Source organism: Patiria miniata, unplaced genomic scaffold, assembly GCF_015706575.1.
Source record: "Patiria miniata isolate m_02_andy unplaced genomic scaffold, ASM1570657v1 HiC_scaffold_27, whole genome shotgun sequence".
Classification (NCBI taxonomy): Eukaryota; Metazoa; Echinodermata; class Asteroidea; order Valvatida; family Asterinidae; genus Patiria; species Patiria miniata.
The window spans coordinates 2,775,566-2,792,422 of NW_024037066.1; the positions used below are offsets into that span (position 1 = coordinate 2,775,566).

At 39.2% G+C, this 16,857-nt stretch overlaps 1 protein-coding gene across 4 annotated transcripts in view; it reads right to left on the reverse strand.

Annotated features, from left to right (window-relative positions):
- The window catches only part of LOC119734636 (ATP-binding cassette sub-family A member 2-like), a 72,038-nt gene that overhangs the window by 2,838 nt on the left and 52,343 nt on the right, over positions 1-16,857 (reverse strand). For all 4 annotated transcript variants that reach the window (XM_038208184.1, XM_038208182.1, XM_038208183.1 and 1 more), the window contains 16 exons: positions 13,757-13,955; positions 12,931-13,036; positions 11,945-12,120; positions 10,900-11,077; positions 9,932-10,047; positions 9,119-9,266; positions 8,368-8,491; positions 7,701-7,833; positions 6,593-6,722; positions 6,036-6,107; positions 5,583-5,689; positions 4,415-4,556; positions 3,515-3,649; positions 2,351-2,454; positions 1,255-1,453; positions 135-272 (listed from right to left, as the gene is read on the reverse strand). In XM_038208184.1, coding sequence (XP_038064112.1) covers positions 135-272; positions 1,255-1,453; positions 2,351-2,454; positions 3,515-3,649; positions 4,415-4,556; positions 5,583-5,689; positions 6,036-6,107; positions 6,593-6,722; positions 7,701-7,833; positions 8,368-8,491; positions 9,119-9,266; positions 9,932-10,047; positions 10,900-11,077; positions 11,945-12,120; positions 12,931-13,036; positions 13,757-13,955 — 2,207 coding nt within the window. The remainder of the gene's footprint in view (positions 1-134; positions 273-1,254; positions 1,454-2,350; positions 2,455-3,514; positions 3,650-4,414; positions 4,557-5,582; positions 5,690-6,035; positions 6,108-6,592; positions 6,723-7,700; positions 7,834-8,367; positions 8,492-9,118; positions 9,267-9,931; positions 10,048-10,899; positions 11,078-11,944; positions 12,121-12,930; positions 13,037-13,756; positions 13,956-16,857) is intronic.

Sequence of the window (16,857 nt, forward strand, 5' to 3'; positions counted from 1 at the left end):
TGATTTAACTTGTGATTTGACTTGTGATTGGTTTTGTGATTGACTTGTAATTGGACTTGTAGTCGACTTGTGATTCAATTTTTGGTTGAGTAATTCTTCGACGTGTGGTTGACTTGTCTTCAACTCTGGCTTACATTATCCAGTGTCATTTGACTGATGGAGTAATCCTCAATCTGCAGTGATTCTTGGACGTCTTGTAGTTGGCCGAACAAATCCTTGAGAGAAACATACTCCAGTGGGATCTCATACTGCAGAATGTTGTGATGTTCCTCCTGAAAATAATCCAATCAAAACACAAAATACAATCAATCGATTTAATTACGTCATATTTTTATCCAATCTGCACAGCAAATGTAGAGTGCATTGTTTGCTCAGAGCAAGTTCAGGCGCGCGAGAACCATTAGTCAACTAGTGGTCGATTTGTGATGTAACTTACGCCTGCGCACTAATAGAAACAGGCAAACGCCTCTGGTCAACAGTCCTGGCTCCCCGTTGTGCTTTACAAAGCCCTCGGCTATTGGTAACCAGCTTTGAAACCGTGCCCCATGCTCCGGTTCCATATAGTCCACGAGAGTAGTCCAAGCATCTTTCGTTCGAGTGATGTTAGTCAAACTATGGTTAACTATAGTTCACGCCCAAACTTGCTCCTAAATGTAGACGCACAATTTTTTTTTTCTGATGGTATTCAAAGACAAACTCATACGCTAACAGCAAACAGTCTGTGGGAAGCATGTATTAATCAGTTCGCATCGGAGGACTTTATAACACGCACTGGCTGTTTTTATACACAGGCATGGCTGACGGGTTAAGACGTCAAGATTGCCTCGACTCTCCTCTGGGTGACGTCTAAACATGCTAATCCGTCGTGTACACACACACAAAGTCCGTGAAGTCTGTGGAAGCGGACCGTGTGTTGATCTTGAATTGGACGCTGTGCACGGCCTATTGTTGTACAATTTACGCTCCAGTGCACACCCCGGAATATTAAAACATATGAAATATCGTACAAATACTGTTGAAATTACTCTTGCGAATCAGTATTTGTGGCGTTTGGCTGTATATCAGAAGTTGGCTGGAACAAATTTTGCCTTTTGCGAAAAACAACATTTTCGGCAAAAATAATCCTGACACGAAGTGGTTTATAAGGAAAAGTTTGCTTTTGCCCTGTTCATTGTGTAAAAATAGTTTGGTGTTGGCAACAGCTGTAAAAGACACGACACACCCAGGACGCACCACTTTCAAGACATTTCTTACCTTCAGTATGGCAAACGGAAAGGTCACGATGAAGAATCTATTGACAGGTCGTAGGTCAGGGTTCTGACCCCTGACCCTGAGAGTGACGTAGTACCCGTCACCAAACTTGTTTCTCAGATGTTGTGCACTGCCCAGACATTGTAGGTTGCCGTTGACCATGATGGCTAAGCGTGTACATAGGACCTCACATTCCTCCATACTGTAAGAAGAAATACAGAAAGATACTGCATCATCTAAAGTAAACTATGATGCAAGTTATTAATTTCAATAGAATAAAGCAATTTGTTTTATCGTGCCTTCGATACTGTGATTTCATTGGTCTAGAACGGCCATGTGTTCTGTCTATAAAAATGAATGTTAATCATAGAGTTATAGTAAACTACTCGAGCGCTAGCTCCTCACTCTTTTGCATGGATATACTTTGATTCCTTCCTGGGATAAAAACAGTAAAAATATAAATTCCTGATTGTTTCTCTGATCCGACGTACAAAGCAATCTTGTGTATGCACAAGAGTGGAACATACTAGCTTAAGCCAGCTCAGAGAAAGCCGCAGATAAAAAAAGTGAAATTATAAATTCTTGATTATTTCTCTGATCTGACGGCGGGGTGCTACTGATGCCTATTAAACTCAGACACGGAAAGTTCAGTTCCATCTATGTATAAGAGTGTCAATCTACTGTAACTTTGCGAGAGTCACTCGTTCACCGCACACACTATTTGTGTGCGTTATATGCCTCGCTTTGATTTTCAAGATGGCATACCCTTATAAAGGTCTATCAAGTCACCTCACTTCATTTGAAGGCATTTCAAGGAGTGCTTTATTTACAATCCACCCATGTTCACCACGATGCAGCAGGTCTTTGCATGATCCTTAACCCCTTAAGGACGGGGTGTAATGGGGACATTCCTCCACACATAGAGCAAGTGGCCCGCATGACTGCACAGCCTTTGTGTGGTAGCGGGACTGCACAAAAGCAGCAGCTGTGGAACTACCCACTAGCCGAGCGCCACGGCATGCCACAGCTGGCAACTGCATTCCAATGAGGATTAGCGGCCGCGGCCATGACCGCTTCCAGTGCGCATGGGGTTAATTACCTGTGAGATGTAAGGATGACTGATCTGCCTTCTTGAGTGATGGAACGAATCAAATCCCACAGAAATCGTCGGGAGTGCGGATCCATACCAGTTGTTGGCTCATCCTGAATAAATTAACAATTAAAATAAACCCATCAAAGCAAAAAGGACCTACATTTGGTACCCTTAACTCAGCAAAATACATGCATGCAAATACTACAGGGTGAGTAAAACAGAAAGTGACCTGGATTAATGATTTTTATTCTTAAAAAACAATCAAATTTGATACACCAATGAAGTTCGTCGTAAAAAAGCATGTTCTTCCACTCATCTAAAAAAAAAAAAATTACTGAAATTGATCCATGTTATCAGAATATGCATGTTTTACTATTAAAAATAACCTATTTTATAGCTGTGTCCATGGAATGCCATTAAAAGCTATTGAGCTGAGTCAGAATTACAGATTACACACAGGCATTCAAATACAAATGAGATTTTAATCAGTTGAGTCAAGACTGAAACATTATTTTTCAATACTGTCAGATTTTGTGTTTTGAAAATGAGGAACAAGTCAACTCTTTTTTTTCCCTGAAATATTGCTGGCGATTTTTGTCTGGTTGCAAGTTTTCTTTCATTCATGGAGTTGGGAAAACGTCCATGTTTCGTTGTATTTAATGGGTATTCATCAGTTTGTAGAATGGTAAATGATCAGTGGTGGACAGCTGAATTTTGTGATCTTGTTATTAAAATAGGCATAGCTTGGGAATAGAGTCTGCAAATTACGTGAAATTTTCACAGTTACTAGTCAATAACATGTACTTTATCCCTATGTTATTTTTATGAAATGGAGCAAGCCACATATTTTTTAAAAAAATATTGTTTCTAATTGGGTCACTTTCTTTATGACTCGCCCTGTAAGTTCAATTGAATGAAACAAAACAGCAAATCCACCAAATCCAAAAAATTGTTACACGGAATGTCTAGCAGTCTGTTTATACCTTTTCAGTGCTCTCAATCACTGAAAAGCAACGTTAAGTAAGATTACAAAAATGGCAGCTATGGAAAACCACTGTTCTGTTTACAGCTCACTGACAAAATATTTCGCCATTAACTCAATCAGGGGTCGAGGCTTGAAGTTTTAGGATCTATGGAAATTTCAGAGTCCTTGGTTGCTAGGTAACTGACCATGAAGATGACCGGTGGATGGCCTAGTAGTGCTATAGCAGTTGATAGTTTGCGTTTGTTCCCTCCACTGTAGGTTCCAGCCGGCTTATTTGCATACTGAGTGAGCGCCACTCGGCGTACGGCCCAGTCCACAACCTACAAAATGAAAAGTAGTCATTAAAGGTAAAAGACAACATTTGCAAACATCAAAAAACAAACCTACCAAATTATTCAGAAATGCCTTACTTGACTGTAAGTGAATAATAGTCTCAAGCATCCTGTGAAATCATGGCACCTGGTGTGCCGGCATTTTCAAGAAAAGTGGAATTTTTAAATCAATTTCCAATGATAGTCGGCTGACCACCGTTGGAAAAAACTGACTTCTTTCAAATACTGCCCCCAATTTACCAAATTTATTTCGTCCACATTTTGTTAGCAATCAGTTACACATCCGTGAACAGGTGCAAGCCAGGTAGTCTGGTTCCCTGACCTGACAATTCCCGACGTCTATAAATTGCTCCGTTTCGTCTGAAGTCGGGTCGGGGAACCAGACTACAAGAACAACATTTTTTTTCTCGGTTTTTCAAGCATCTATGAACACAAAACTTTAAACATGTCAGCATGACAATATTTGCTATAAAATACTAACCCCTAAATCCATCCATTTCTGAAAATTACAGCAAAAGCAAATGTTGCATATAAAAAAAAATTGTTTTGTTAAAAAGGCATCATGTCTACACAGTTGATAGTGTTTTAAAATACCATTTCCAAAATTCTATTTTATACTTTCAAAATGGGATATATTTCAAATTCTTGGTTTCACTTTATAAAACAAAACACCTGTCCGGCCGATTTCCACCTGTCAAGTCATAATTGATTGGCTTAAGCCTTGCCTACAGAGAGACTATGTTGTAATTGTACCTTCTTTTGTTGCCTTGTTGGGATTCCTTTGAGTCTGGCATACAGTGTCAGGTGTTCTCTTGCTGTCAACTCATCAAACAGTGCATCAAACTGAGGACAGTAACCGATCAGACGCTGCACCTTCAGCATATCCTTATACACACTGCAAAGGACAAAAACAAAGACAAAATGGAAAATCAGTCACTTGTATTCCTTGTGCGTTTTAAAAGTCTTGTAAGTCACACTTTGAAGTTTTCAAACCTTTAGAACATAGGATCATTAAAATATCTTTAAAAATATATAAAGTCAACCATCCCAAAACTTTGGTCAAAACCATAAGCAGGAACATGCTGTGTTCACCCAGTAATTAAGCCCCCATCTCTACACTATTCACAATGAGAACTGTTGACACAAAGTATGACAGTGGTTTCAGGCAGTATTTGGCTCACTGTTATGAAGAAGTCAATCAATGAGTTATGTGGTCATGTGGCGTGTTATGAGTTATGTGGCGTGTTGTGGCCTCGTGGTTAAGGGCACTGATTCGTGGTCTGTGGGTAAAGCTGCAGGTCGTGGGTTCGAGTCCTGGCGGGGTCATGGTGCGTGTGCCCTTGAGCAAGGCACTTTGTCACTCATTGCTTCTCTCCACCCAGGAGTAAATGGGTACCTATGAGGGCAGTGATGGTTATTGTGATTGAATTAGCTTCCTTGCGCCTAACAGGCAGCATCGAGCTGAGATGGTATTTGGAATGTTTAATTGGCCCAATGATTAGGGGTAATAATAATGTAAAGCGCTTTGATCTTAGTTAAAAGCGCTATATAAGAACCTGTTATTATTATTATTATTAAAACGATGGATTGATTGTCAGCGGAGCGCTGTGGTCCAATGGTTACGGTGTTTGACTCATGTACCTTAGTATGTGGGTTTGAACCCTGATGGGGAACATGGTGCTTGTGTTCTTGGGCAAGACACTTTTACTAGTACAATCACTTCTCTCCACCTGGGAGTATAAACGGATACCCCTGTGAAGGTAGAGACCAGAATGCGCTGATCTGGAGCTGCTGCAGAAACTGGTCTCATGGCCTGATGAACAGGGGTAATAATTGTAAAGCGCTTCGAGACCTTTGGTGTAAAGCGTTATATAAGCACTTTATTATTATTATTATTGTTGTGACTAGTTTCCTTATTCACCTGTGTCCTTTCAGGAACGCATCTCCTTGTGTGATGGACTCATCCCCTGTCAACATCTTGAAGGTCGTGGTCTTCCCAGCTCCATTCACACCCAGCAGACCAAAACACTAGCAATTAAAACAAGACAGGTGTAATGAGATAATTAGCTGTTTTTCAATTTCAATTGTTGTTGGAAATTGATACAAAAATTCAACTTTTCAAGAAAATGACAGCACACCAGGTGCCATGATTTTACAGGATGCTTGAGACTATTATCCACTTACAGTCCAGTAAGGTATTTCCTAATAATTTGGCAGTTACATTTGTTGATATTTGCAAATGTTGTATAGTACCTTTAACATGAGTTTTAAAAGAATCTATTATAGAAACAGAGAGAGAGAGAGTGGTAAGACAAAGAGGAAACACTCGGATGTGGCATCTAGTGTGCAATAGAAACTAACACAAAAATCTTACCTCGCCTTGGGGTACACCAAGACACAGTCCATCCACAGCCAGATGAGACCCAAAACGCTTTGTCTTGTACATCTAGATAAACAAAAAATATCACACATAAAACACACCTTGTGAACAAAATTTCATTCAGCACGAATTCTCTGTACTTCACATCACTGGATGACTAAAATAACTACTTGCACATTCCACTTTTAAAGTTTCACCTCTATTTGAATTATCCTTTCAATTCTATTAGACTTATCTTCAGTTTGTTCTGAGGGGAAGTCAGGTTGGCGTAGCGGTACTTTCCTCGCCTCCCCCCTCTGTGACCCGGGTTTGAATCCCGCCCAGGCCAGTATGTGGATTGGGTTTTCAGTCCCTACTTGATTCCGTGGGTTTTGCCAAGAAATTTTTTTCTAGGGTTTTCCTCCCACATCTAAAAACTGTAATTTCTTCACATTGTCTTCTCTTTACTGGGACACATGGGTGACCAGAGGATCCCACTGAATGGGCTGCCCAGTTAAAAAAAAAAAAATATATAAAAAATAAAATAAGACTAAGATGTTATATTTCTGTACCTTGGAGAGCTGTTTGATGCACAACGCATCATTCTTAGCCAGACCACTCAAGACTCGGTCTCTCTCTTCTATGACGTCTTCATCGATATCTGAATCATCCAACAGGGAATACTTGGAGGACTTCTTCCGTCTAAAGAGGAACAATATTTGAAATCCATTAAACCTTCTGTCAAAGACTCAGCAAGCAAATACCAAAAAGTGGATAATTTGCACTTGTCGACTACAGTGATGTGGGATATGCCATTTTTGCGGCATATCCCACATCACAGCAGTCAACAACTGTTTTGTTTTTTCATGCCGAAAAGATAAATGATTGTAACTTACTTTGCAAGAATTAAATTGAATCAGTGTGGAGTAAACTCTTGATAACTGCAGGCTTTTCTGCCTTACATGAGACTGAGTGGTTTCGCATTGCCTGCATGCTGTTCTCAGCTTAGTCGCAAGCACTGGACACAGACTTTTCTTCTTTTTACAAAGGCATTCGTATAAGGTTTTACTTTCATCTATTTTAAATGTAGGTCTTGTTTTTCTAATTTTAAGTTTCATTGTTTTGACAGTATTTTCTAAAATATCTGATGTTTTACATTTAAGACTAATGTTTAATTCAAATTCGTATTTCTAATATTTTAGCTACTGTTCAGATTTTGTGATGCGCATTTGAACATTTTATGGTATATGCGTATAATAAATGCAATTTTATTATTATTATTATTATTATGGTCGTTCTCAACCAATGAAATTACAGTATCCAAGCACACGATATAACAACAACAGTTATCAAACAAAAATTGATGTGAATCCATAATTTTGAAGAAATGATGGCATTCATATCTGTTGAGCAATTCCTTTCTTTAATATGAATACATATTTAGTCAGAATGAGGTACAAAAAATTTGTTGAAACTCTAAATGAACCCTTTGTATTCATCTTTGACGTGTTTTCTGTTATTCAAAACAAAAAGCACCTGCCTCAAAGATGGCTGAAACGCAAAGGATCTATATAAGCTAACTTCAGGAGTCATACAATGACATAACAAAGAGGTAAAAGAAGTTTTGAGAATATTTCTCACATGTTTCTGACCTCTGAATCATCTCCACAGATCACTTACCTGGGTTTGATGAAGAAGCGACACTCGCAGAGTAACGTGAAGATAAACGCAACAATTCCTTCACATCCCATGATGACAAAGATACGATACAGCAACGCCCACTGATACGGGCTCTGCATCTCCTCCTCCATTCCTGCAATAATCACAAACAGGACCAAGTCAAATAGCTTCATTCCATTTCTTTACCTACGGGTATGCCCAAACAGTTTAAAACTGGTTTCCATTTGGGCCCTGCATACCAAGACACCTTCTACCAATGGGGGCGCTGTTCAAACTGGAAACTTTTAGGTGGCACTCTTCAAAGCGGCCTGACATTTGTGGGACGTAAAAACAAGGGCACTCGTGATAAAAGGTTGCTTATGAAAAATGTTACTCGTGAAAAAGGGCTATCAATGGAAAATATTGAGTTGCAAAATAGAATTTCCGTCCCGTTACCCATTTTCACCGTCCCGATTTACTTCTATCACCATCCCGATTTTGTTACCAATCTTGATTCCGTTACAATCTGCCACTCTGCACGCCCCCCCCCCCATTACGCTACTGACAGTGACAGTAACAGATGACAAACAACCCAACAGATAACAGGTTAAAGTGCCATACAAGAATGGCACGAAGCAGAAAATACCAAAGTTACGAAAATAGTGCTGTGATCTTTACGATAACTTACCAATCATGTAGTAGTATTCATTCATGTACTCATTGAAGGATAGATCCATGAGTGCTTTCCCTAGGCAGTAGTTGGGGAACAGTAGGAACAGTTTGTCCAGCTCAGTGTACAGACTTGCCAAATCCTATGCAAAAGAAATAAACAAATTGACAGCACCTTGTCAATCTCAATTTTATATTAAAACCAATCAGGACAAGAATTACTACAATGAGAAAGATCCTGATTTAAATATTATTAAGACTATGTTGAACTAGGCAAGAACATTAAGTTAAAAATGCCAGAAGAATGTAGGATGCCCTGGTCCAGTGATTACAGTGTTTGACTCATGTACGGTGGTGCGTGGGTTCAAACCCTGCCAGGAACATGGTGTTTGTGCCCTTGGGCAAGACACTTAACTACAGTTGCCTCTCTCCACCCAGGAGTATAAATGGGTACCTGTGAGGGTAAAGGACGGAATTTGTGCTAATATCACCGGCCTGATGAACGGGGGAGTAATAAGCCTCTGTACTGATGACATCACACTTTGTTTACATGTGCACTTTCCTATGGAGCCAGTGGGGGCCCACGGTCCACTGAGCACCATAGGAAAGCACACATGTAAACAAAGTTTTACGTCATCAGTACAGAGGCTTATTGTTTAAGCCTTTTGAGATTGTTGAAGCAATGGAAAGCGCTATATACGCATTATAATATTTTTTTTTTTTTTTATTTAAAAAAGTATAGATAGAGTGAATATTTCGATGTAACCGACCTCGTCATTGTTGAAGATTTCAAGGATGAACGTTGTGATGATTGACGTAACTCCCGTGAAGAGATTCAAGACGATCAAGGTAACATACGCTGAGCTGGACTCAGAGAACAAGAAGGATGCTGGGTACATGATGGGTGTCATGGAAAACCTGATGAGAAAGACACAAAATATTAAAATAATTACACTGGTTGACATGGCGCTTACTTGTGCAAGCGCGACTGCATTCGATGTCACTCTCACGTGAAATCTCGCGCTTGCTCGATCCTGGCCCAAGTATAAACCGACCCGATGAGCTGGTTTCTTGGGTAAGTATCTTATAAGGCCATGCTAAAACATGAGTGCCAAATCCGGCAATGCGCCAGCGGTGGGAAGTTAAAAAACTAATGGACGATGGGCAGAAATTTGACACATTTTGTTAACAGTGTGTCTGAAGCAGCATGGCTTCAGTCAAGTATGTCACCTTCAATTCAATTATATAAAACCAATCCACTTTAAAAGGGGCTCCGATATTTAAACGTTTAAAAATTGTTCATCATGGCCGCGTATGCCAATCGATTGTTCATCATCGTTTGTTTTCTCTCACGTATTGCACATGTGCAACTTTCCCCGATTTAAAGGCACGAGTAAGTGCGGGGGGAGTAGTCGAGCACACTCATATTGAGTAACATAGACATTTGTAAATTCCTATGATTCACCCAGAGTCCGGTGTCTTACTACTCCATGAATATTGGCACTGAGACAATAGAGCAATATCCTTTACACTGTAGTTCTCATTATTTGGTTTTTATATGAAGGTTTTTCTTTCCAACTCACCCATAGAGAAGAAAGAGTGTCACAACACCAGGCAGATTGGTATGGGAAGAATAGGCAGGAACGTCAAATAATATGAGAATCAGGATACAGCACGTCGCTGGTAGCAAGTATGCCATCTAGATAGGAATAACAGGAAAAGAATGGAGAATTTAGGAGTGCAATGGAAAATCAAATATTATCAGGATCAGGATTCAACACATTGCTGGTAACAAGTATGCCATCTAGATAGGAATAACAGGGAAAGAAGGGAGAATTTAGGAGTGCAATGGAAAATCAAATATTATCAAGATCAGGATACAACCATTGGCGGATCCGGGACCATTCCCCTCCCCCCCCCCCCAAAAAAAAGCTTTTTGTTTGTTTAAATGCCAGGAAATAATTAAAATGTTGCGTACCTCCAATCAGCTACACATCAGGCGCGGTTCTAGAACCAATATTTTGGGGGGGCTAGCACGGTGGATCCAGAATTTGTTCAGGGAGGCGTGCTGAAATGTTGACCGGGTTTTTTTTCCAGACACTTAGGCCTCCGAAAAACAATAGGTGGGGGGGAGGGAGGGGGGGGGGGGGCTCATGCCATATTTTCAATGGGGAGCGCCAATAACATCCTAAAATCATTCACACTATATTAACTAATGCACCCTTGTCACGGCTATTTCTTCTTTAGGGGGAGACCGTTCGCATGTACATCACAATCCTTCTTTTTGCTAATGCAATTTTTTTTTTTTTTACGGAATTTATTTTGGGGGGGCTAGACAAAATTTTTGGGGGGCTACATAATAAATATGCCATATATGGATAACAAAAATTGGGGAAAAAATTAAGAACATAAAAGAAACTTAAATAATACGACAATCAGGAAACAATATATTGATGATAATAAGTAAGCTACGTGGATCAATGTGTGAAGATGAGAACAATCTTGAGATGACAGGGATTTTACCTGGGCATTTTACTTGACATTGTCTTACCATGTCCCAGATGAAGTTGGAGGTCCAATAGACGACGGGTCTCATACCACTCACAAACTGCAGATGTTTGGCTTTCGTTGAGCGCTCAATAACCAGGAAGACAACAAACCCGGCGGGCACAAACGACATGGCAACGATGATGAAGATGGCGATCAGAACGTTGGTCGATTGACGATTACTGCAAGAAATAAAATGTAAAATGTATGTCAAATTGTCTATAGTCTATCTGACTTACGGACAGACAGTTGAGGGTTTACGTTACAAAGCAACTTTATAGAAAACAATGTGTGCCTTACAATTGATGTTTTAGTTTTATTATTTCAGAATTTCAAAGATTATATACTCTAAAACAAAATGGGGACAATTTTGGGGAAATACATGGAAAAGATGAAAACATTAAAAATGAGAGTCTAAAACATCCTGTAAAATCGTGACACCTGGTGTGCTGACATTTTCAAGAAAAGTGGTATTTTTGTATCAATTTCCAACGCTGTTTGGACAACGACCAGTGTTTGGAAAAACTGGCTTTTTTCAAATACTGCCAGTTACCATATTTAGCTAGTCAGAATTTTGTTTGCAATCGATTACACATCTATGAACAGGTACAAGCCTTCTAGACTGGTTCCCTGACCTTATTATTCCCTGACGTCTATACATTGCTCCATATCAATTTAAGTGGGGTCAGGGAACCTGACTACAAGAACATGATTGTTTTTCTTAGTTTTTCTAGCATCTACGAACGCAAAACTTCAAACAAGTCAGTGTAACAATATTGCTATAAAACACTAATCCCCCATATTCATCTATTTCTGAAAATTACAACAAAAGCAAATGTTGTATGTCCCCTTCAAGCAACCGAGTTAAGTTCAAAGACAAAAACATAACAGTCACAAATACTTGAGAATTAAAATGTTTTCAAATACACAATTAACTCATAATGGAGAAAGTACCACCCCAGCATCACTGAAGAGAAACCGATAATGAATGTCAATTTCTTATCATTTTCCCTACTTGATGTAAATTTGAATGCAGTCATAAAACTCACACAAACTCCTCTTCCAGCTGCCATCCTGTCTTATTGACTGGGTGGTTGATGACAGTGATTCCATAAGCAGACGGGTTGCCATGGATATCTGGGTCAAGGTTCGCTCTTAAGATGGCATTGTTTAGGACGTTGATGTAGGTGGGTACAGAATGATAGCCTTTATGACTGAACCAAGCCTGTGGGACAAAAAGTCAAATCAACAATAAAAAGTCAAATCACCGAAAATATATCATATCAACATAATAAGTAAAATCAACGAAATCAGTCAAGTCAACAAAATATGTCCAATCAACATAATCGTTCCAATCAACAATATAACTGAAATCAAAATCAACATTATCATTATGTGGAATTTGAATTCAACAAAATAAATCAAATCAATACAATCGTTATATTGTTACATCAAATTTTACAAATTATTCTTTTGTCATCATTTACTTGTTATTGGTATTTTATATTCCACAAACCTGCGAGAGTTAACAGCATTGCATATTTCAAAACCGCTTTACAAAGTTAGCTTCATGTGTAGCCCAAATAATTTCAACACAAATTTAAACAAAAGGAAATTCCTGGTTTTGTCACTTATTGTTGTACCTGCTGTTCTGTTGGATTAAAATAAGCCAGGCCAGCTTGGCAGGTTGGCAATCTCAAAAATAAAGAATGCAAAATTCTTTTTTTTTTGGTTCGAATCCTGCCTGGGCCAATATTTTGTGGTTTGGGTTTTCAGTGCCTGCTTAATTCCGTGGATTTTCCCCAGAATATTCTTCTGGGGTTTTCCTCTCACCTCTAAAACTGTCGTTTCTTCACATTGTCTTCTCTCTACAGGTTTCCTCAGGCTTGCGAGCTACAGTGCCTAGGGCGCTTTTGAGGAATCCTTGGTTTCATTACCAGAAATAATTAATAATAATAAAAAATACAAAAAAGCAACACTGGTCTTATACTTTGCTGGACAAAACGGATGACTCAATCTAAAACTGTCCACTTACGATTGCTGCGTTCCTGACCGCAATCATACGGTATGTGTCAGGTACAATGTTACCATACTTGGCTGGTACAAACGTCCGCACATTCCCAAAGGACAAACCTCCATACCTGTCAACATTCCACACATAAAAGAAATGAAACTTCACCCACCAAATTATCTCCTTTATGGTTGGTTCAGGGATTCTTTAAAGGTATATAGAATCAATATTAATCAATATTAGGTTTTGCCCTTCTCCAACGTATCAGGCATGCAACTGGGAAGTCACAGAAAAGAGGAAATTCAAATCTTTCCCAGACTTTGTACAGTGTTTTTCTATTTTCAATGGCACACATGGGAAGTGAAAAAAGAGGAAATCAGCTGATCCGAGGAAAAGTTACATGCCTGAACGTATATAACGGTTTGTGCATATAGCCGACGTACATATAGAATCAGTTGCATTTATCCCAAATTTTTATCAAAAAGCTTACTTGCATTATTGAAAGTATGAAATTACGCCATTTGGCTTGCTGTCATTTTAGAAGAAACCAAGATATGTAGGTGATTTCCAACGATCAGTCAATTGACTGATTTTTGGAAATAAAAGAGTACTATAGACGAAACGGGTTTCATGATGAAAAGATTGTGCATGGTATTTCGGTGTTTACTCGAAAAGTGTTATATCCACTGAGCTGAAACTTGGATTTTGAGTGTGTTTTTATTGGAAACAAACAAAATGCAAGAAAGCAAATTGTCCCACATACCTTTATAAAGGCTAATTAGCCTGTACCAACAGTGAGCACAAGTAAATGATCATCAATTTCTCTATTCAAGCTACTTTCAAATCTCACCTTTTCAGCCTGAATTTATCGGTGGTATACAGCAGATACTCCGACACATTCCTCCCACTGATATCTAGCAGTATATCGCTGGTGATGACCTTTAGATGATCAGGCTCTGGTTCACCGACGTTTGGTGGGCAGATGAAACCGTTTCCATCCGCCGAGCATCCGCATGTCTTCTCCTTGATGTGGGTGGTGCCTGCTGGTTCTGTCAAAGCAATTGAGCAATCGATTCGTCACCGTTTTCACGCTTAGTCGCTTCGTCAAATGGTGACGAATTCATGGCCACTGACTGATGCACAGTATCGGGTCTTCTGTAACCCGTTGTTGTATTACAAAAACGTGGCATCCAAATTGACCAATCCACAGCTTAGTCCACATTTCTGATCGAAATGATGTCACAGCCGCTAAAAACCACTCTGATCAGCTGGCGCTCAGGGCTGCATAAAACTGACATGCTATGATATACATGTATCAAACATTCAACACGTTAATGTCTGAACCTCAGATTAGCAAATACTACAGGAACACATGAAAACAGCTCATGATTGACTGATTTAAGTTGACAGTTTTTAGTCCATCATTCACTTTATGAAGGATTTATGAAGCAGGTCTAATGAGCGCCGTCGTTAAAATGACATGATCTCAGCATAAGCATTTGCAATGAATAACTGCAGGTTTGCAGCTGAAACATGTCAGCATGTGGCTGTATGGTTCTGCTTTAACCCTCACCCCCTTGAGTGATTTATTAGTAGTGCGGTCGATAGGTGATGGGATTGTGCCTTTAATGATACAAGCGTGGAATTTGGTACTTAGTCAGAGTATGTCATGAGAAAGATATTTGGCTATACGGCCATCATAGATTTGTCCTTTGAACAATATAAGTGGAATAACAAGCAATGGCAGCCATTTTGAAAAATGTGAAAATTGTATGTTATTCTACCTATATTTTTTCAATGGACAAATCTGCAATGGCCCTATAGCCAAATATCTTTCTCATGACATACTCTAACTGTGTGCCAAATGCCATGCTTGTATCATCAAAGGCACAATTCTCCCAAAAATTTCCCCTATATGTCCCACCATAAGAACCTTCTATTCCTCACTCTTACAAATTCCAACACCATGTGGTAAACTCTACATCTACACCCAAACTGTTGGACTCTGATTATTGGTGGTATGCCTAACCCCATGTAAAGCATAATCTGTTTACTAGTGCAGTACTCACTCCAACAGATTCCAACAAACCCAAGTGCTGGAGTTTGAGTTGGTGGGATTGTAAGGATTAATGTGATCAAGAGCAAAAATTGCTGAAAAGAAGTAAAGTGTGGTTCCTAGAATTCAACATGTATGATAAAATAAAGCTTGTATGCTCTGCTGTCATTCTTCTGTCTTGATTGATGTAAAACAGTTTTCATATACATGCAGTTGACAATGCTCCCAATGCACCCCAATGCACACAAGCAAGCTATATGAAGAATTCTTGAATGGTATCGGCATGGAGCAAGCTAAGCCAGATCAAAATGTCAACATTGGCAAGGATAAAACCCAAGGAATTAAGCTAGCAATGCCAATATGCACCATGAACTTGATGGACCAATAGAAATACAATTTGATAGGTTCTACAAAATAATCCACACAATTATTTCTGCCCAACCATTTGAAAAAACCTAATAAGGCAATGTAAAAGTATATTACAGGGCGTCCTGAAAAAAACGGTGCATGTAAACCCCTCCATTTTTGCTAATTTACGACCAACATTTTCTGCGGATGTTTACACCATCTTCAAGGTAATAGATTTAGCTTGAGAATACCGTTTGTTTCATTGAGATTGCTTTTGTAAATCCAAAGATATGTTTGAGTAACGGCAAAGCCAAGAAACCCAGTTTGTGCCACTTTCTGTGAAGCAGTTAAAATCAGGACTAGTCTAAAACAAAATGACTTTACTGTTAGTGATTTTAACATTTTTAAGCAGAGTGTGCAATATTTATTTATATTTTATTGAACTCTTTCATTGAAGTTTTAAAGAAGTGAACCTGCCTGTACTATTCAATATTGTCGTGTGAAGCAAGGGCGGATCCAGGGGGGGGGGGCCAAAGGGGGCCATGGCCCCCCCCAAAACGAAACCAATTTTTTAATTTTTTTATGTGACATCGCAATAAAGGCAGGCAATGAGTACACCACCATTTTTTCCCTCAAAAAACATTGGTTAAGGTGGTCAGAAATTGCCTCAGATCGCACCACAGAGCATCTAGAATCCAAAATTTTTTCGGGGCCCTTAAGCGGGCCCCGAACCCCACGCCGTAATTTTTTGACCCACTTTTTGGGGGGACCAAATTTTTTTTTGGCCCCCCCCAAAATTGTGTTCTGGATCCGCCCTTGGTGTGAATGGAATGTTTGTCCTACACCCATAGGGATAATCTTATCAAAAGAGCCATACTGGCATTGTCTGATCTTTGAAGCACTCGCTGCCTAAAAGTGGCACAGAATGTTGTTTTTGGCTTTGCGGTTATTCAAACATATCTCTGGAGTTACAAAAGCAATCTTAATTAAACAAACGGTATTCTCAAGCTAAATCTATTACCTTGAAGATGGTGTAAACATCCGCAGAAAATTTTGGTTGTAAATTAGGAAAAATGGAGGGGTTTACATGCAACATTATTTTCAGAACACCCTGTAGTTGCTCATCCTGCCCGCATCCTTTTTCCTGCCACCTCCCTTTCTTTGTTTTTAGTCACACATTTGCAAGATATTGTCAATATTTTGTCGTATTATTTGTTTCCAACAAACTTGTCGTTATGTAGAAAGGGTCCCGACTCCTTTGGACAAAATTTTATAACAGCAAATGAGTTGAGAAAATGGAAGAATTAATCTGCCATTTTGGAAAATCTGCCATTTGGGGGGGGGGGGGGGGAAAGGAAAGAAAAAAAACCGCCCGCCTCCATCACCTCCTTCATTAAAAAAAAAAAGACCAGAAACTTCTCTTTTTTTTACTCGGCCTTATATCAAAAATTCGTCAATGCAATATTTTGTGATAAATTTTTAAATTTTTTTTAGGACTACCCAGCTACAAATTAAATGTGCAAGCTCAATATGTGATAACTTTGGAC